At 43.5% G+C, this 21,205-nt stretch overlaps 3 protein-coding genes across 3 annotated transcripts in view; 1 reads left to right on the forward strand and 2 right to left on the reverse strand.

Annotated features, from left to right (window-relative positions):
- Positions 1-19,803, reverse strand: part of LOC109486823 — a 29,640-nt gene extending 9,837 nt beyond the window's left edge. The window contains exon 1 of the mRNA XM_019790726.1: positions 19,524-19,803. Within this exon, the coding sequence (XP_019646285.1) occupies positions 19,524-19,570 (47 nt within the window). The 5' untranslated portion in view covers positions 19,571-19,803. The remainder of the gene's footprint in view (positions 1-19,523) is intronic.
- Positions 2,808-3,481, forward strand: LOC109486826. The gene is made up of 2 exons (XM_019790728.1): positions 2,808-2,969; positions 3,005-3,481. Exons 1-2 carry the CDS (start codon positions 2,808-2,810, stop codon positions 3,131-3,133), a joined length of 291 nt encoding a protein of 96 aa, XP_019646287.1. The 3' UTR covers positions 3,134-3,481.
- On the reverse strand, positions 6,647-16,827 carry LOC109486825 (kazal-type serine protease inhibitor domain-containing protein 1-like). Its single transcript, XM_019790727.1, has 5 exons — positions 16,355-16,827; positions 13,106-13,276; positions 12,413-12,527; positions 8,153-8,375; positions 6,647-7,676 (listed from the first exon to the last, which is right to left on the reverse strand). The coding sequence occupies exons 1-5, from the start codon at positions 16,517-16,519 to the stop codon at positions 7,505-7,507; spliced, it is 846 nt and encodes a 281-aa protein (XP_019646286.1). The 5' UTR covers positions 16,520-16,827; the 3' UTR covers positions 6,647-7,504.
- Positions 19,804-21,205: the final 1,402 nt, after the last annotated feature.

The raw sequence follows: 21,205 nt of genomic DNA on the forward strand, positions 1-21,205 counted from the left end.
CATCAAAATTTTATGACGACCTACGTATATTCGGCAAACGTAACATAGCATGGTGTAGTCGTATTCATTCTTAATCTTCATGTATGTTCGCACTTCTAGATCTGAGAGGAAGTGCAATAAAGCCTTTATCTCATTATCACATGGCGTGTTTACTGACTCTGGTGACTATCAGATTGAGACGTGATGTTTGTATACTAGTACTCTCCAAGCAGAGGTTAGCCTTGTTTTGGACGTTTGTTAGGCGTTTTAGGCAATATTGCGGGCTTTCTATTTTGTCCGATGCTTTCTTTGGGTGTAGGGTAGCTTATCCGAAGAATGCTAGAAAAGCTGGCCGAACAGAAAGCCCGAGAACACGCATAAAACATCTCAAACAGGCGTTACCTCTGCTTGGAGAGTAATGTTTGAACACGCCGGAGTGGGTACAGTTAGTCCGCGCACCGCTGACTCTCAGCCGTAAAGACCTCAGTCAACCATGGGCATTGTCTGGCCAGGTGAGCGGACAGGTAATTTTCCCAGACAAACACAGCTCACCGCCTCTGTTGCTGGGGTAGTAAGGGGGGTGTCACCCACACAGTAGCCGGTTACTGGTTACAAGCTAAGTGCATGACTTGTCATGAAAAGTATATATGGATGGCAATTATGGACCATGGGTGAGAGCCAGGGCCATTATGTGGTGGCATTGCGGAGTAGTCGCCGATCTAGGCATGGTATCGTCTTCGGACCAGATGTTCATCCTGGTGCGGTACTAGCTGATACTTGCGCGATGGAATACTTATTGGGCAAGAAATACCAAAGTATTGAGTAAGAGTTTTGGGAATTTCTACGTTTGTCTCATTCCGGGTGTCTCTGTTTACATCTATGTATTTACCCATTGCCATCCAGCCAACAAGTGTTAAGTGAAATAGGCGTTAAGTGCGTGCCTTTCCAAGGACACAGCAATGGGGTCTGCCAGGGATATGAACCCAGAACCTTCGGATTCTGAGTCAACAACAAGAGTCCCTAACCACAAAACTTCGACGCTATCACTCAACTGTAGGAACACAAATGATAACGCTTGCAAACACTCAACAAACTTAACAATACCTGCGTACACAGAGGTATTAAACAAGCTCAAATTAGTCCAGAAGTGTCCGATGTTCACATATAGAAAATCTGCCCTTCAAACATCTGAATAGTTCAAGACTTAACTAAGATCCGTAGATAACACATTTAGTTCAGCAATGCAAGCGATATCATCGAATATGGAACTCGCTGTGACAAGAATGTACGAGTAACCGAACCTGTCAAGCAATGAAAATACCGACTTTAAACGCGCATCTGTTCACTAAAACAGAGGAATCTGAGGTTTGAAACAATCACAGTTAACACGTGTGTCACGTTACATACACACTGTGTTTACTATTTATTTAGTGTAGTACATATACTACACAACGACGTTCAAAGCACGCCGAAATTAAAGTAAGAAAGCATTTCATATTGAAGAGTTTATAGTTAGGATTACAAATATTACCACGACCTCTATCGTTCAAGGAATTCGAGATAATAAAAGAGGTTCAAATACACTGTAAGGAGACCCGTTGCTAGGGTGACGTAATATGCTAAACATGGCTACTGTATGTGAGCGAAGGTGTCGTCTGCAGGAGAGAGACAAAAACGCGCGCCAAACACACAACAGAAAGGCAATGGAAGGCATCTGTTGGCGTATTTCTTTGGAGACATATCAGTATTGAAGCTAGTATGAAGAAAACGCCTTGATTTTACAACCCATTGATGTTTGTATGTTCTAATACAACAGACTGACGTCATGCATGTGTATCTACATCACCGCTAGTAACCTTCCATAGCTAGCGCTTAGCACTGTTATGTTCTTACATGTATTGGGAAGAGACATTAGATCCACACATACAGTGCAGATGTTGTATAATTGTAGGCGAGCGCTTTTGCAGGTAGAAGGCGGGGCAAGAGTCTTGTTAAACCCGCCAAAAGTAGGATGAAACGGCAATAAAGACTCAGGCAAACAGTCCGCTCCATCACCCGATATCAGAACACGTAACGCGACCGCTCACGCGCTGGATGCGATGACAAGAAAAACAACCTTCAAAAGGTTGAACTCAGGGTGGTCAAGACGACAGTACTAGTAACACACCAAGTTTTCCTCCCTATTTTGCCGACTTTTAAGACTTGGTAGAGGAATACTTAAGGGTCCTCAATACCATAACAAAGTCTTACCTGTAGCCGCTCGGCTCAGGTGCGTCTTTGCATGTTTGTTTAATCTTAATGTACCATAGTGACAACGTTAGGAGGGCAAATAAAGTATATCATGGCTAGTTTGGTACCTCTCTACGCAGGTATACCCTTAATAGATCCTGCACACCTGAAGGATCCATAACACAAACCCTTTAGCTGCAGAAGGCATGAAAGAAACTCTGTGAACCACTGTGAGACGAACACGTCGTAAACAAGATGGTTCACGGCTGGAACACGCTTCCAAAGATTAGACAAAGTCAAAGGAAATTTTGCAAGATAAAAGGCATAGACTTGACAAACCCGTTTGTACACAAGAATGGTTAATTTTTTGCTCCTGCAATTACGTAGGAAATGCGTACGCCGTCTACAAAACAACCACCTGTTCGGGGCATCTTGAAGCCCACAAAACGGACACCTGCAGGCTGGAATCCTGTGGAATTCGCACAAAAACAGCGGGAACATATTACCTTTCATCAGCGGTGGTGCTTGTCCAGGAGGTCTGGGGCTGGGACCAGAGTTTGTCCGGGGCTGACTTGACCAGTCTTCTCTCCTGAGGACTCATGTACATCTTGTACCTCGCGAAGGTAGCGGGAGAATACATCTTCAGTGTCATGATGAGTCGCTTTAGGAGGATGTCTCTTATCCGTGTTGCAAAGTCGCTTAGTTCGGGACGACTGCCTTCCGTGTGCAGTCACGGTCTCACCATGTGCGTGAACGTGAACGTTGAACGTACCGCCGTAGCTCCGCGTAGCCCTAGCTCAACGCAGCAAATAATCCGAGAAAGTTGTCCAAGAAAATCTCCTGTAGTGTGACTGAAGTCAGCCGCGTCGCGTTGCCACGAGAGACCACCTCTCCAGCCGACATCTCAAAAATCTCATCTCAATAGGAAAAATAAACAGGAACAAATCTCCTTTTCAGTAGCCTTGCGTGACGGCGTCATCCAACCCCTTAATTGCACATACTTGTGGAGGCTTACCTTCCCCGACTCTTCAAGCAAGTGTTCGGAAAGCCTTTCTCTCCGCTGGCCGTATTGTTTTAGCTATTGCCACAAGGATGAAAACTGTTCAGTAGCGACCATCCGGCGTTGCTTAGCGGCTACTAAGTAAGACATGAACCAAGACAATAAGACATGCGGGAATATAAAGGAAACAGCACGGTGTTTTGGGTCGTGGGAGGAGAAGCCGAAAGAGGATTATGTTTCTGAGCCATTCTGTGAGATCCCTGTTGTAACGTATGGTCGGCTTGGCAGAGCGTTCAGTTACAAAGACGCTGCGTACCAACCTAAAAGGGAGTAGCCTACCCATAGAAAACACGATGTAATACAAGTGTAGTTTTGGAGACAGGGTTTCGGGAAGGCGTTTTGAGTTTCCGTGGTGCGTAGAGAACTTTTCTAGGGAAAACATGTTTCGTGTATTCCCTTACGGCGTGATTGTTACACATGTTTTGCGTGGTCCAAACTGGGAGTAAAGGTGTATTGACATAAGCTCAGGAGACGAGAGTTTAAGGGTAGTAACGCATATGTATCTCTTTTAACTGTACCGGTGAAATAACAGTCGATCGCGTGTTTGTTTAAAGTATCGTTCTGTCTGATAACTCTCACTTTACAGTTTTCCCCGAACAATGATCGCAGAAGGAGAGCGTCTACGTAGCAGGCGCTGACGCAAGCCAATAGACAACATAAGAACAACAACAACTTTCTGGGATAAGGGTTACGTATCTGTCAGGCGTCTATTTACTTTTTACCTTCGCCAAGAAGGTTGTGTTGTCGTTGCCTTTCGTGTGCCTGTGTGTGTGTCAACACTATATGATAGATTGTCTTAAAATATTTGGTAGGTGGGTAGGTCTTAATAAGCGCTCGAAATGATTTTGTTATGGTACTGCAGCTGAATTTCGATTTTGATATCTCGTGATCTGGACATGCTAGAGTCACGAATTTTAAATGGGGGGTAACTCTTGGACTAGGAAAGAGGTGACGTGAGTCTGGGTCTCCTAGCAGTTTACCTGCAGGAGCATTTGTTGAAAAATATTTGAAGGATAACTCAAGAACCAATTGACAGATCATCGTGAATTTGCAGCTTTGCTTTTCGCCCTTTGTCCAAGATCTTGTTAATGTTTAGTACAGTGTAGTGATGTTCACGATCCTTGACGAAGTGTTCAGAACTACAGAGTGTTCTATGCTCACCTGGGACAACTATTCAACTCTTCCTCATCACCTGTCAGTAAGAACGTCTACAGAGCTTTAATACCCCGTACCCTTCCCAGGTACTCGGCACTAAGAGGGCATGTCCTCAGCGGTTGTTCTTAAAAGAAGTACTTCCTCATGTTTGTTTGCATTAAGACGGTTCTCAAAAACAGCTGCTACGAAAAGATGACAAATTTGACAATAGATTGAGCTGAAATAATCATGTACTGGCGTCACGCGCCTTGGGGTATCTTTGTCCCCAAAACGTGTATCGTTAGCATGAGTATTATCAATGTAGCGCTAACCAAGCAAATCTAAAAAAAAGGCAAATTCTTCACAATAACAGCAGAGGAATTACTGTTACAAAAGTGTGAGGGCCAATAGCACGTGGTTCAAAACAACCGTCTTCTTCAAGCAGATGAATGTGAAAATAAGAGGCATTTGCGGCAGTCCCAAATCTAAAGCCAAGTAAAGGATAGTGTGTCCGGAGACCACATCAAAGCGACCACTATGTGGTAGAAAATTACTGGAAATCGTATTAGCGGACAGGTGGCAACACAAGGCCCTGAAAGAGACACATTTAGGTACCTTCATGCCATTCCTTATAAGGCGCGTCCTAAGCCCTAACGCATACTATTGGATACAAAATGTTTTCAGAAAGAAAACGGTATGGTCTCTACAACGACGCCAACAAGTTTCCACAGAATTGAAATCATTATCATTAAAAAAAGTAAACGTAGGTCATTTAGATTTAGATAGATCGCACAGAACGAATATGAAGGAAAAAATAGGAAATTGTGAGAAAGACGCGATGAAAGAAATGAAGACCAAGCGAATGGGAGAGGAGACATTGGAAGGAAAAAGATACAACTAACAGTTAACTTTTAGTAAATAGAGAATCAAGGAAGAAGGATCCAGAAAGTGTCAAGAATGAAGTGAAGTTGTGAACATCAGCGATTCATGGCCAAAAGGCGCAAATTCCGTACTACTAAAAGTAACGCATTCCAGCAGATCACCTCGTATTGCCCATCATCTTTTTCCAACGGGGGAAGGAGTAAAGGTTCCCAATTTAAAGATCTAAAGTAGAACGTGCGATTTTGTTAAATCATAGGGATGGAAAAGAGAAATGGAGAAATTACCTGGGAAACATGTCGCTGCCGTCCTGACGCCGTTATGTAAGCGTCATGACCAGGCAGCGCGGCGGGGAGGGGATTTCCACATGGCCGGCATGTGAAGGACCTGCAGCTGCGCCAAGAACACTCCGACTTATCGACCTTCCTTACACGTACCACGCAAAACCTCAAAACTTCAGTCCTCACTACAACCATCATCAGTTTGTTAGGAACAATCGTCAACGTTTCTGTCGTTGTGTAGTAAAAGCGAGGTTAGCTTTCTGTAAATCCACCTTACGTCAAGCTTTGTTGATGACGGTTTCAAAGCAGTTATGCCTAAGGAAGACGTGAAGTCAAAATCTTCAGAAAAGGTGAACTTTTGATATTTCCACCATGACGTCACGGAGTACCCATGTCGTCAGGCAAGCTTACTGAGTCATACTTCACCCGTTACATGTGTCATACAGTATCAACAATCTGAGACACTGTGAAGGTTTTTTTTAGTACTACCGGACAAATTATACCTATATTTGGAAGGGTCGATATTGGACTGGGCAAATGACTAAGAGCACACTACGAGACTTGAAACCACATGCATAAAGAATGAATAACTAGATGAATCGCACGTCGAATTGGGCGAAAAGTCACGTTTTGCCTAAAACCAACTTAAATATACATCATGGATAATCACTATGCTACTGTTCGAAAAGACGTACACCACATTAGGAAATAGAAGGGAGATGCAAGAATTCTCTCATTGGTCTAACCGCTAATTGCCATGCTATCGATCATTGATTGTACCGCTGATATAATTGTAATGGACGGTCAGGATTGGTCTATTACATAGTATTACATAACATACTACATGTCTGAAGTTGCACCACAGTGCCAAACTGAAATATATCCACCGGTACAATTTGTAACCACGACCGTCACAACGATTCGGGATAAATGAACACGAGATCATGTTAGTAACAGAAAAGTGGCACTTGTTTTTCATAAGGAGCACTTTCTACCCAGGTGACAGTAATACAATCTCATGGGAGCCTCACAGGTACTCAAGAAAAAATGAGGAGGGGGGGGGGCAGATGGAAGAGGCCAATAATTGTGCTAGCACCATTGAAATGTTTTATTACGAAAGTGTTATGAATATCCAGTCTTTACAAACACCTTTCTTCCTAATTTGTCACTTTGAGTACTTTGGAGGACAGTGAGAACTTTTAAATCAAGGAAAATATATAAATTCGTCCTCGACATTCAAAAATAGCACCAATTTCTTGTTAGTATACCTAAGTAGATCTACTTCCATTGGTACAAAAGTATGTTCCAGGAAATCTTAATCCTATCGACAAATTTGCTGGAAATGTTATGTTTTCAGAAGCTACTACACAGGACAGCATTGCGTTATATATGTAACGTTATCGCTTATGACGTGGTTAAAGACAACATGTAAGGAATCTTTTACAACATCTTACGTCTCAAGATGACCCTTAATGGCACTATGATTGGTAAGAATCCCACGTACCTATGCTCAAGGATAACTGTGACAAGGAACACAGATTTGATAGGTTTATATGCATCTAAATATGTTTCCAATGTACACATAGCCTAATACTGTCTCCACACAAGTATATACTTCGGAGTTAGGCCCTCCTTAGTGACCATTTTTCCGGACTTGTTTTTATTACAAAGTACAGCTAAAACAAGAACATATCGGTAACGTGACTGATTCGTTTCTAATCATTTCCTGTTCATACTTGACCTCTGCTACAGTGTACAAAATATACAAGTGTAACTGTAATGCGGTTTTACACAATGTCCACTATCTCGCGGTATAAAAAATGTCTAGTACGTTGCTACTAGTGAAAAAATAGTTGTGTACAGAAAGAAATGTGTCTAAGAATGCTCCTACGTCTTCCTAAATTTGACTTCGTTTATTCGTTCGATCGATCGGATTGACAGTTTACAGGTCGTCGTCCCACTCGTTCTCCCAGTTGTCGGGAGCTTCGTCGGCGAGCGCGAACTCGCTGGGCTCCGGGTACGTCTCGCCTTCCCTCGGCAGGACCTCGAGGAAGGCCGAGGCTTCGGCAGAGCCGTACGAGTTCTTTCCAACACACGTGTATGTGCCTTGGTCACTGGAGGAACAAAAAGAGAAACAGTTAAAACAGTTGTATGATTCAGGGCTCCTGAATCAACGTCTAATCTACGTACTACATTAAAAGTGAAAAGTGGTAGAAGCTTAGATGATCATATGAGTGTTGTTATCCAGACTGAAGAGTGCGTAACTTAGCCCATCTTACGCTACCGATAGCTACTAGTGGACAGAATGTTGCTGTTTACACCATAAGGGTTTGTGATTTTTTAGCCAAATTATCAGGAGTCACTGGCTCTTGTTTTAACGAAGGTTACAAACAGAAACAGAAAATACGACATAATGATGTCAATATGCTCCCCGTAAAAGAGATTGTAAGTGTCATTCACATGGAGAATTTGTTCTCGGGAAAATGTTTTTAATTTTTGGACCTAAATCTTATATAATGGCAGCATAAGCAAGGACGTTTTTATCACATTTTATAAAACGTCCTTGGGTAGAAGAGACATGAACACGTACGTGTTCCTCAGGTCCTGGATCTGCAGCCAGGCGGTGACCTCGTACTTCTCGGGCCCGCCGCGCGCCTGGACGGCCACGTGCATGTCATCCCCGGGCATGAGGCTGGTGCCGTCCTTCAGCCACTCCACCACGGCGATGGGGAAGCCGTGCACCTCGCAGCTCAGAACGATGTTACCGCCGGTCTTGTTCTTCAGGGCCTCGGGGCCAGTACGGATGAAAGGAGCTGAAACAAAGAAAACAACCCAAAGATCAGACGTTTCTAACCTCCGGGAAGTTTTACTAGTATATGGTTTTCATAAAGTTTTTGGCACCACCAAAGTGATGGTATAGTGCATTACAACGGACCTAGGACATAATACCTTGCAGGTGTGCATGGGCCTAACTTGTCGTGACAACCCCGGTCACTTGTAGCTTGTAGTAAATTTGTTGGTGACTCGGTGTGGATTGTCATTCTCAATCTGCGGTTGCAAAACCTTCGCTCCTTTCCATGCACACAGACACACAGACACGCGTGCGCGTGCACATGCTGAGATGCTGCAGTTAGAGCAACTTTCGCTAGAGGAGGATACATGGATGTACTCCTCTACTCTGTGTACATTTCACAAATGTCGTTGTTATCAAATCTTCCAGCAGATGTTGTTGGTTGTCTTTATAAACATACCTCCTACGCCTTGGCTAACAATGACTGCCACGAAAACGTCCAACGAAACTGAGACAGACAGACAGGAACTTTAAACGATACCCCACACCACGTCTGCTTGGAGATGACTGAAGCCGTCTGTTTGGCAGTGTAACTTGGCACTTCCCCAACTATGCAGTGACATGCGCCCTTGGATTTGACCCTGCCATTGACACAAGCTGTTCGCACAACAGCCAAGTCCCGTCTCCCCCACACACCAGACAGGAAGTTGGGTTGAAGCCGACAACCACAACGAAACGCAAAGTAAACATGCCGTGAGGCATGACCCACATTGTGGACCGCCACAATACAGGACAACGGCGCAGTCAGAATACTAGTAGTCGTAGGTCGGCGTACGGTTTTGATATTGTAGAATTAAAAAAAAAGGCTGAGAGAGAACCAACCACCGACAAGGATGTAAGACAGCCTTTTCCGTAACATCTAAATTTTGCTGCAGGACACCTGCTATCCCAACAATGCCCCCTGAATCTGTAATCACGCTCGTACGTTCGTTGATTACAATTAGTCTTGATCATATTTTGCTCGTGACATGGACATAAACCTAGATCTTGACTGTAGATCGCGGTGGCACATCAAATCCGAGGATGGTTTTACCATACATTGCGGTTTGACTTTCATTGTGTCACAGTGTCTTTCCAATTACCAGATACCGCTGTGTCAGACATCTACCAAGACGTCGGGCTAGCTTTTCTCAACTTTTATCTTCCAGAGATTATGGGGTGTGACGCTCCCTGGTTGCTCTTTGTTATCGATAACACCGGAGATAGATAATTTAGATCAGGATTCGATTTCCTTACTTCTACGTCCCTTCCAACTTCAAGGAAAAAGTCTACGAATACAGTATCGACTAGCAAACGTAATTAGTTTTCGGCCGAACATTCGGCTCATGGCCTAAAAATGCTGTAAACAAAACAGCCATTCTGGCTTTCACATCACAAGTCATCTTGAACACTTCAATGGCTGTATTAATTGGCCACAGAACATCCTGGATAGATAACAGGGTACAAAACTGGGGCAGTTCTGGGGGGCAAGGGTTTTTCCAAGGAGGTATATCTCTATGGTTTTTCTACTCCTTCCAATACAACAGCCAATGTGCATGTAACGTAGAGTCAACACATCTAAAACTGACAAACAGGGATGAGTGTTTCCCTGGGTGCTGTTCAGGCATGTAAAAGGAGTTTTGTTATATAGGGGACCGGCTGTTGTATATATATAGGTTACTCTTTGGGGTTCTTGACCAAGAGGGTCATCAATGCGGCCGTACAAAGTAGAACCGCCGACGGCTGGATGTTGTAGGCAAGCTCATTTGATGTGGATATAAACGTTAATGCAGATTGACATTTTTTTAGATGTCTTTGACCTATCCAGGGATAAACCATTCACATATCACGGTGGTCGCGGGTTTAATTGTCTTGCCAATGTGCACTCCCATGGCTATTAAACTCCTCTGGTATCTATTTGGCCCAAGTCTGGTGGAGACTACCGTGTTGACTGTTGTCTAGACATAATAAGACACGATTTCCTGCCATAGCCAAGGTTCCATGATGTGACCGTGACTTCCTTTTTAATTTGTCCCTGCATACCCAGGACCGTTACCCCGGGAGATCGCTACCCGGAGAAATCACACATGGGAATCGGTCCCCCTGTGTTTTCACTCAGGCCTGCAATCAACTCACACCGCGTCACACCGCTGACGTGGCGTTACCGTAGCCTCGGAACACAGGCCAGCAAAATTTAGCCTGGATACCGGACTGTCTCCAGGCAAAGTCAGACGTTAGAGAAAGGTCAAGCAGCAAGGGTTTTGAGGTAAGAAACTATGAACGAAAAAACGATGAACGAAAAAAAGCGCAATTCAGTCATGGATTTCAGATAACGTTGCGTTAGATGAGCAGTTTTTTCCTGGCAACGTTGCACGGTTTTTGGGCAACTTGTGTAATTTTCGCATTTCGTAGCTGATGGATTTAGAATTAGAGGATTGTTTGTCATCATAAACACATCGTAAAACTACTACTACAAAAAATTACCTCCTTGGTTGGCTTTTCTGGCGTAGCCAAAGAAGTGATAGCAAGTTAATTTAGACCAGAGATTCAGAAAGAGCGATGATTAGATAGGGAGAGAATGGCATCCATGGTAAACTGGGCCACTTGTGATCTCACCCGTGATGGAGGCTGCTGTAGGAGTATTCAACATATGTATGTTTTTCACAGCATCATTTCTGCACATATTATTTGTTTCATTGAAATAGATTTATATTTAATGTTACAGCTAGTAGTATCAGATAACTATATACAACCGCTAGCCTGTGGTTTTGCCCCTAGCATAAAGTTTGCATTGAAAGACTTATACAGGTAGTTAGACATACAACAGTATTTTAGGTTCACAGTCCATTATCAAGTGGGTAGAAGTCGGTACTCGGGAAACCCCTACTTCATCCCTAGTACGTCACGAACTCGTTCCATCGGTAATCCGGGTAAAGCCGGTCCAGCTGGGACCATGTGGGCTGGCAGTGCCCCAAATTTCTAGAATGTTCCCCTAGTCTGGACAGGAAGAGTTCTTATTATACTACAACACCATCCTGTCTTCATCGCTGCTAGAACTTTCCAGAACAGAAAGAAAGAATCTGTTTCAGTGTTTGTCACGTCTGAGAATCATGTACGCTAATAGTATAAATTAGGCACAATAGCAAGAATATCTTATCAGAATTGTCAAGTTCGGAGTCGACTAGTCCAGCTTTCACACAATTTTTGTTATCTAAAAATACAACCGCGAGATGGACCTGTTTTGATGATCTGTGACAGAACAGTTCTACAAAGAAGATGTCCTAATAATCGGATTTATGTGTCTGTTAGATCGTATTGACAAAATTGCTGAAGTTTCTAAACAAAATCTCAAGAGACCAAAGCCGCAGTACGGTGTTTACACAAGGTCTGTCTTCAATGTCAACACTCGTGATGTTTAGTCGTCTAATCGGTCGGAGATTAAGAGTTGATGGTTTTGTTGTTTTCCCAGTTCTTCTCTGGCCGTGTGTAAGATTTAAACACTGCTGTTTACGGCCCCTAGCTGTGCATATTGACTGAACAAACTGGCAAACTTTGTCTATCGGCATTTTGCAACAAACGTCTGATTAAACATGGCGCCCCTGGCCTTTACTTCACAGCAGGTCGTTGACCGCTGAACTCGTACTGGTGACTTGTCAGAAAGATTACTAGTATTTTATCTGACGAGCATATTGATACAGGTACGTCACATTTTTAAGTCCGCTACCGGACTTTTTTTACAGGGATTGTTGGTCACGAAAGTAATGTTAGTTTAAATTACGATGAAAGAAGAACAGTATGATTTCTCTGCATTGTGACCTAGAACTGACAATATGGCGAGATTTTGGTTGCCAAATATGAATTTTTAATGGTTGGAAATTCTTGGCCAATGTGACGTCTGAAACTGTGAACCCTTCGCCATAACATTTCTACCACGTCGTTGCGCAAATCTTTTATCTTTCTATATTCAAGATTTACTTGTATTTCATCACAGGCACGTGTACATGCATGTGAAGCCCTTACCAGTTTTACACGGTCCCTTGTGCTCCAGTTTGATGGGAGTCTTGCTGTGGAAGGCGGCGGTGATCATCTGACAGATGTTCCCGTACGTCACGCCGTCAGAGCCGCACATGTCCTCCTGGAACCACGGGGAAAACAACGTCAAGTTCACCGATTAAAAAAAATATAATGTACCATTCTGTTAATTTTCTGTCCTTGCAAATTTTCAGTCCACTCAGTGTTAAACCGGCTGATGAAGGAAATCTCGTCTTCTTTGCGGTTCTTGACGTCACTGAAATGCAATTGATGTATTTCAGCCAAACGAATAGATAAATAATAGTAAATTGATAATTAGATGCACAGTTTTTCTGATATTGATCTCTGCTGGCAAAATATTCTATCTCCAAGCAGAGGTTTGGGTTTTGGCTTATTGTTGGCGTCTTTTTAGGCGTTTTTTATCGGGGTTTCTTTCATTTCTGCTGCATGCATTGGAACTGTGGAGGAGGTTGCATGATGTTATCTGATCGACAATCACACCTCTTCCTGAATTCCGCCACATACCACCCTCTTACTCCGACCCGACGTACTAGTATGCTGAGTTGATGTAATTAATCAACTGTCAAAATCACCTTCCACAACCGTCGCTACTTGGACAGACAGACAGACAGACACACATACAAACCCACAGCTCAGCCACCGGATGTAAAATCTACTTACGGAGGATTTACAGAAGCAGATGTTGTCGGGAACCTCTCCGTCCTCGGCAGAGTCGACGTTGGGACGGCACTCCAGGTGCTTTCCGCACTCCCCGAAAACCCTGTCATCTCCTCTCAGGTCACACAGGTCACCCTCCATGTTGGCGCACACCTCGCAACAGCCACACCTGTCCTGGGAGGGGAAAGGGGATGGAGGGGGCATTAGAAGGATCGTGTAAATTACTCTCCAAGCAGACTGAGAGGTTTGGGTTTTGGGTTATTTGGGGCGTGTTTTTTTTTTAAATCTGGGTTTCTTTTTTGCACTGGGTGAAAATAAATTCCAGTACGTGAGTGCAAAAAGAAACCTTGATAAAAAAACCTACAAAACACGCCAAAAATAACCCCAAACCCAAACCTCTGTTTGGAGAGTACGTATAAATACAAGGTGTGTGTGTTGCGCGTGTGTTGTGGTAAAACATTTTTTTTTTCTTAATTCCGGGACATGTTAGCTCTAGCCTCTACCAGGCTTCGGGAGGCGACTGAAAAGTGTAGAAATTGGCCAAATAGAGACATAACATGTCAGGGGAGTAAGTAAGTCAGCTGGAGAGCGGCAAACCAAGTATTCTCCAGCAGACCAAGGAGCAGTAGACCAACTCCCCTGACATGTTACCAGCCGCTTCCTGAAGCCTGGTAGAGGCTATGGATGACCTGAGTGCCACCATGTATCATTTGCATACTGGGCTAGAGCCGAGGAGCTGGAAAGTTGTAATAACATGCTGTAAAATAATATATTTGTTAGCATTCAGTTCGGCACAGAGCATTGGGGATCCGGACGGATACACTTCAGCTAAAAGCGAGTGTCAACGGGGATTGGGCCGTTACATTCGTTGCCACGGAAATTTCAATGACTTGCTGATTGTGGGTAAAGCGGGTGTTATTTCAAGTGACGACCTGGGGAGGGCGATAAGTACAATCACGCTGAGAAAATGACAAGGCTGGTCTCAACACAATGGGCATTGCAGTCCAATAATTGAGTTGTTTTTATTATGCGTTTTTATGCAAAAGACAGTTGAACTAATCCAGGCTTTTGTTGGTGGTCAGAAGGGATTACGCGATTAGCACAGTTTGAGGGGACTAACCGTTTTTGCTTTCGAGAGGAGTGCGAACACTAGAATGTCAAATCAAAGTACGAGAGCTGGCCGCCACGTCAATGGACTGCGACATTATGTACACATCCCTACGACTTTTCTTTCACAGTGATTCAGACTTCAGGTGAAATCTTCGACTACTTTTCAGCACTGGCGGTTTTTGTTAGCTTGTATGGATGTAACAAAAAATAGCCAGACCACGTAGCCACGCAATTCGCGCAATATAGCACCAGTGCGTCCCCGACCCCCTTCCCGCCTTCTGAAAACTAGACCCAGCTGTTCGGTGACGTGGCGGTCCATCCCCCGTCCCCTAGCCTGGATATAAGGCCGTTTCAAGGGATGCCTACAGGACCAACATGCCCACAAAAAAGAAATATAACTACGGTCCCGCTTGAGCCTGACTGAGAAACAGGTCTCTCTTCTTTTTCTCCGGGTCTATGGTGGAAGGGGGCAGGGTGTATGTTGGACCTGGAGCCCAGAATCTAGCTATGGATACGGCACTGAAAACAGCCTGGCATCGAGGCTAACATCACGGCACAACCCCTTTTCACTTGACACACAGTTGACCCACAAACGAAACAGCACAAACATGTCATCACAATTCAAGTCAGTAGAATAAACACACAGGTTTTGTTTATTTCCCTACCACGGCCACTCCCGAACCACCACAAGCTCTACCCACGACTGAGCAAAAAGTTGACACATTCCTTACAGCGGACCGCTAAACAACTTCTTTACGACCGATTGGGTCTATAAGTATAACGGTGGAAAGTGGTGCTATCAAACTCTTTGGATAAAAGGGTGGTTGCAAACTGAATCAAAGCCAATGGAAGCGAAGTAAAAAAAAACTGTCCACGTCTTTCGATGTCTGAGAATTTCTCCGGTGATAAAAGCGGGGCATATTTTATAGTGGGTGGGGAAAGTACCGGAAACTATACAGCTTTGGACCTTACCAAAAAGCAAAAGCTGGCGACGCCATCACATAATTTTTAATTCTTGGATGTTGTGAGCATCTATAAAGTCACGTTCTGTCATCAGTAAGCAACAACGTGGCATGTCGCTGAAGATATACAGTTTATGATATTAGAGTAGAGTAGAGTAGATCTTTCGTCTCGGTAGGAAGTTCTCTTCCACTTTGGGCAGTTTGGCAGATTTTTCTTCTTCTTGGCTTTGATCTGAAAACGGCGGCTAGACCCATGGTAATATTTCATCCTTCCTCGTATAATATATACAAGAACTTCAGGAAATTAGAAACAGCAGCAGTGAGATAAGTCCTACTTGTCTAGGCAGATATACTTTGTACTAGAAACATTCATACAAGCGTTACCTCTTTTTAAACCTCCTGGCCGGAACATCTATAATCTGTAACGTGCATAATAAAAACTGAAAAATCTTCCACGTATGGAAACTCTGGTATTGGAAGAAGCTATTTTTTGCAACACAAGAAGACCTTGGATTAGCGAGGCCCCGAGTTGTGTTTGTGCGATAATTCAAACCACTTGCCCGCACTCCCTTGGCAAACCCACGGATTTTTCTTCAGGCACGGACTTAATCAAAACAAGAAGGTTCTTTGATGAAAAGGATTGGGTCTCTTTCCGTTTGTCGTGTCGGCGACAGAACTTTCCGACAGTTCGTGGAAAACCGAAAATAGTTTGGACCATGGAAATAAATTCTCGGGAAACTGCACCTTCCTTGTACGGGACGGTACGTTGTATTCAACAGTGGGGTCTGTGAGCCTTCGTACTGGGTCAAATCAGTGTCCGGCCCTGTACTGTGCAAGTAAGTTAGTAACTGCCCTCTGAACTGAACTGAAGTTGAATAAGTCACTAGCAAAAATATGTAGACTGCTAAAGTAGGATAATGACCTTTTTGGCCCGTTTGGTAATGTAAATCCAAAAACAATGCAGAACACAATGCCACAGAAGGTGATAATCGCAGTAAGAAGAGCACGGCATTGACACATGTTTATGGTAATCCTCTGTACATGAATTTTGCAACAAGTCAAAGGTTCAAAACTCAAGCCAACTTCATCTAGCATTTCTAACCTAACTGCTAAATGTAGACACAGCAAACATCACTGCCTACCGTTTGACAATAGAAAAACAAGGAAGATATTTACTAACCATCTTCTTCCCGGCCACACATCCCAGGGCCTCCGGACACTCCTCTGGACACTCTTCGGGACACTCGTCATCCTCGGGGATGGTCTCGTTATCTTCCCCCGTAGGAGCCGCGAAAACCACGCCGAACAGAAGAGCTAGCAGCCCGACCACCAGAAATCGCTTCATCGTTGGTTTTTGAACGGGAAAAGAGCGACCGAGATAGCACTGATGCTGTTTGACCTGTGATGGTCAGAGAAAATATGGCGGACACCGGAAAGTAATCGCAGGCGCTGGGTGGGGGAATCGCGGTTTGGGTTTCGTCAGGAGGCCGTGTGTATCAGCGGGGAACGCGGGACGATCCACGAACTGCTGTCCGATCCGTCAGACGGCGGGGTGATGGGAAACAGATGTGGGGCCAGCGTGGGGCGCCACCCAGCGGGGAGGGACGGGCGACAGGCACCTCTGGGGTCGGGACGATGCGATAATTATCGGAGGCAAGGGTCAGAAAGTGAACTTGATTGTTACAAATGTGCGAGGACAACAACCATGACAAACCACACTTAAAGAACGCTACCTTTCATTTATAACGTCCGTTTTGTCGTTCACATCAGCCTTCAATAATATTAATGTTTCCACTATCAAACCATGGAGGTATAAAATAATTAAAACACAGAAAAATAGATAACACTACTCGTCATATTTTGTTAAAATTGTCAACACCGAAATATACTTCTCGCTTTGAGAAACAAAAGCAAGAAACCGTCAACTTGAACATACAAACATCTTATCTTCTGATCAACAACAGCTGGTGAATGCAGTTACTGCACTTGAAAGAACAGTGTCGCGCTATGAAACGCCCAAGTACTGAAGCAGATGTTGTGGGATACACATGTTCAATGTTGTTTTTGGTTTCCGAGGTCTTTGAGTGGTGACGGCAGGTATCTGTCTTCACGTTGGGAACAGCGAACGTTATTCAAAAGTGTTCGATTATTTCCAAACAAATACTTGTCAAGCAAGGGGTGCTGGCACTTATCGCTAGACCACACTTGGCGGACCTGCGGAAAGTAACACAGACCTCCGGAAGTTCAGCTTTCTGTGGTTTTACTTATCTGACTTATCTACATCCCAGGAACACCACAAGCTAAAGCCTGGAGTACTTGTTTTCCTAACAGTCCTCATTGATACGGTACATCGGTAAACCTAGCGGTTTTATGAAACTTTGCACCGTTTCAAGAGCCGTGTAGTCAACTTTTACTTTATTTTACAGATGAAAGCTTTTTTCTGATATTAAAACCAACATCTGGCTATCAAGGTGGGAACGTCTTCTGGTGGAAAAAAGTTGGACTCTATATTATGAGTGTTGAACCTAATAAAACAGACATAAACGACAGTTTGTTTTTCATCTGCAAAATGTAGATTTCGGAAACAACAGTTGGTGAAATAGTAACCTCTGCCATGGCAAAAGACAAAAATAACCTAATAGTTGCGTTGGGAATAGAATATAGCGAAAACACTTTCGGGATAATAACCGTTTTCTACGTCGAGCTGATAGTCGACGGGGTCGTCATGCGGTACATTAGTGCACCTAGCGATTTGATACAAAACTGCATATACAAGACTTCGTCCCACCTGTTGCCTACGCCAGACTCTCGACCCCATGTGGCCAACTTTATGAAAACTACTTTTCTAAAGTCGCATCTATTTGAGTAGATTTTGACAAACAATGAACTGAATGTGGAATCAACTTACTTACTAGCTCATAACACTTGTTCCTAATCTCACCACGAAACCTGTACATTTTTTCACCAAAGAATAAACGTTACGGGGGACATATTTACATTTCTTATCAATGTACAAATGTTGATGCACACGTTCTGATTTCATGCCTTTATTTTGTCGTCTGCAGCGTATAATATCTACTCGTAAGCATCCATTACCGACGTGTTTACAGCCCAAAGTTCAGTGTTTTGGACACGCGGAGGCAAATCGTGCCATATCACACACACGCATAAAACGTACAAACGTGTGTTCGTGCTGCGTTTTGCTGTAACTCTGACCACTACCAAGGACGTATTTTCAAAACGGTTAAGTGTTTATCCCACGATTTGAGTGGTTTGTACACTTCTTCTCAAACAAAATCCTCTAAACGTGCTCATACAGAATTGCCACACATGTAAGTACAAATGTATGTAAGGTCGTGTACTGAACAGTAGATAACATTCCAAAGATTAGTGTAAAAATGCTCTGCCCGACTCAAGTGGTTGATAACACACGGACTGGTCACCGATATCAGAGATGCTTTACACTGGTAATGAATGACTGTATTGTTCGCTGGATTTGTCATTGTTAATGTTGACGGACAATTTACATTAGCTATCTTTGATGTAGCGTTACAAGTCTGATATCTCCCAAGCAAATGTACGTTTTCAATATCAGATCCGCAGTATTTGATACCATATGCATATGCATTGGAGTTAATCCCACAAATCAAACCTTAGACAGTGTGTTGCTTATTATAGTTCTAGTACATCTAGATTCCAAATATATTCCACAATTTTGCGCAAAGGGGAGCAAGTTGTTCTAGAAGTTGGAGCGCCTGTGTCTACTAGTATATGAACAACTTTGAATTCACCTGTATAATCCATCTTTGTTCCAGCTATGCGTAGAATTCTGGCAAGAATGCGAATCGAGCTGTATCGAATGACTTCATAGTCCAGAGACTCTGCAGTAGTAGTTATACAAGACTGGCCACATAGCTGTCGGGTTACTTTTATAACCTCTGAGTTTTTACTGCGGCCACAAATGTCTTGACAAGGCTGCCACCATGCATGCCTTCTCTCCCGCGACATATCAAGATCTTTGTCTATGAAATCATAGCTTTCTCAATCTTGAAAATGAACAAATATCAACAGCAAACACAACTGTCAATACAGTAACGGCGACAAATACTTCAGCAGGTATTTATGTATGCGTGGGCATGTTCCTGTAATCGTTACCACACCAGTGTTTGACACAACATAAACCAAAGTGTAAGATAAGCTTCTCAAGTCTAGTACAAGTACACAAGGTGCCCTGTTTTTCTCTATACACAATGACATTTGGGACCTATGTATTTGTAGTCTGTACCTAGACTAGTGCCGCACCATTGACTACTAGCATCTTGTGATAGAGAGAATGTGAAAATACTAACCTGCATCGCAAGAGCAAGTCCACAATCCGCCCTTGCTCGGACAACATGGCATGAAGCCGATTGTTGTCGGACGACACACAGCACCCAAACTAGCAACCAGTGCCGCTCCACTCGCTATGAACTAATGACTCTATGTGTCTGACGTGCGTCTATCGCACCCCGGCCTAGGGCACATCCGGGGTATATGTGTACCGTGGACGCGCATGGAAGCCCGTCCCAAACAAACCGACTCTTTCATTCAAACCCCAGCGGAGCTGTTTCCAAAACTTGTGGTCGTCATAGCAACGGACCAAGCCGAGCCACTGTTAGGGGAGAAACACACAGTTTTGACTTTCAGATGTTCGCGCTCCAAGCGTATTGGGTGGCCTTGTTGCCATGGTAACGACAAACAGGTGGTTGCCGAACAGCCTCGTGGCCTCAAGGAATGACGTAAATTGCTGGAATCCTTCTAAGCCGCCGATAATTATAAAGAACTGTTTAAGGCCCTGTGCACGAATCTGATCGATCTAAAAGTGTTTACAGAGTCAAAGAAACAGCAACAAACTTATAACGTTCAAATGTACTACTTTTAAAAGTACTAGTAAATGTTTCTGTTGACCACTGGCACTGCTAGTGTGACTATCTACAACATAACACCACAGAATTTCCTAAGTACTAAAGTAGTTGGTCAGTTATTTTCTGGGGCCAATATATTATATAGTATCGCTTTAAGCAAGTATTCTTGCTGGAATTCATCCTCATCGCTTTAAGAAATCTAGAAGACCTCGGGGACTGCACCCAAACTGTTACTCGGCATTCTGTTGTGTTAAAAACGAAGTTAAGTTGGCGACATGAATACAAAACCACACCTTTGAACAAGTCGTCAGTTTGACTCCATTGAGACAAAAGGGGTTAGTAATGTGCACTGTAGCAAGAAATCATGCGGACAATTGGGTCAGTCCTAACGTATTTGTTATGTGTACTGTTTTAGCATCACAGAGGTGTCTAGAGTTTCCACTGGTACAAAAGTCGTCGTGTTTTGGGGTGAAAGTTACATCAACACATTGGCCGCCATGTTTCAATGACCATGCGCAACGTGGTATTTCCAAGGACATTTAGTATTTCTGAGTCATCCTTGCGTGATATTATTGGTAAAACACTTCTGGTGTCTAAGGACAACATGATAACGAATTGTGATACGACTGTGCTAGTTTGTATGTGTGTGTGTGGCAGGGGTATTTGGTACACCATGTTTATAGGCAAAAACTGCAATACTGACAGGAAAAAAAAACTATACATGTTACAATTTTCTTCACATTTTCTACCAACTAGATCTATTTTGTATACTATATGACAGCTTTCTTCCGCAGCTCATAATCATTTCTTGTGTCCTTTTCTTCCGTGGGAATTTCTCTGTACTTCATACAAGTCATCTCAATGTCAATTTGCTTATTTGTTAGAGAGGTTGCAGTGACCACAACTATCTGAAGGTTCTACACTGAGTAGTTATTGAGAATGCCCTTAGGAAATGCATTCTACACCTCCTCAGTACCTAGCTTTGGTTAGGGACGTCCTCTCCAGTGGGATATAAAACCAGAGGTCCCATGCTCCGTTTGTGAAGATTAGTCATCCAGGGTTCTATCAATAAAATAGTGTTTCAAACTTTACCACTGGATATTATAAGAATTTATTGTCAGACGTTC

This window comes from Branchiostoma belcheri, unplaced genomic scaffold (assembly GCF_001625305.1).
Source record: "Branchiostoma belcheri isolate BF01 breed outbred unplaced genomic scaffold, Haploidv18h27 scaffold83, whole genome shotgun sequence".
In the NCBI taxonomy this organism is placed as follows: Eukaryota; Metazoa; Chordata; class Leptocardii; order Amphioxiformes; family Branchiostomatidae; genus Branchiostoma; species Branchiostoma belcheri.

Bases quoted from the DNA above. Each gene is read 5' to 3' on its own strand.
- LOC109486826 (XM_019790728.1), top strand. From the start codon at position 2,808: ATGTACATCTTGTACCTCGCGAAGGTAGCGGGAGAATACATCTTCAGT. The intron at 2,970-3,004 runs GTTGAACGTACC...GCGTAGCCCTAG, and splicing joins CCATGTGCGTGAACGTGAAC to CTCAACGCAGCAAATAATCC.
- LOC109486825 (XM_019790727.1), bottom strand. From the start codon at position 16,519: ATGAAGCGATTTCTGGTGGTCGGGCTGCTAGCTCTTCTGTTCGGCGTG. The intron at 8,376-12,412 runs GTAAGGGCTTCA...TCTTTGTTTCAG, and splicing joins CAAGGGACCGTGTAAAACTG to CTCCTTTCATCCGTACTGGC. The intron at 7,677-8,152 runs GTACGTGTTCAT...TTGTTCCTCCAG, and splicing joins ATCCAGGACCTGAGGAACAC to TGACCAAGGCACATACACGT.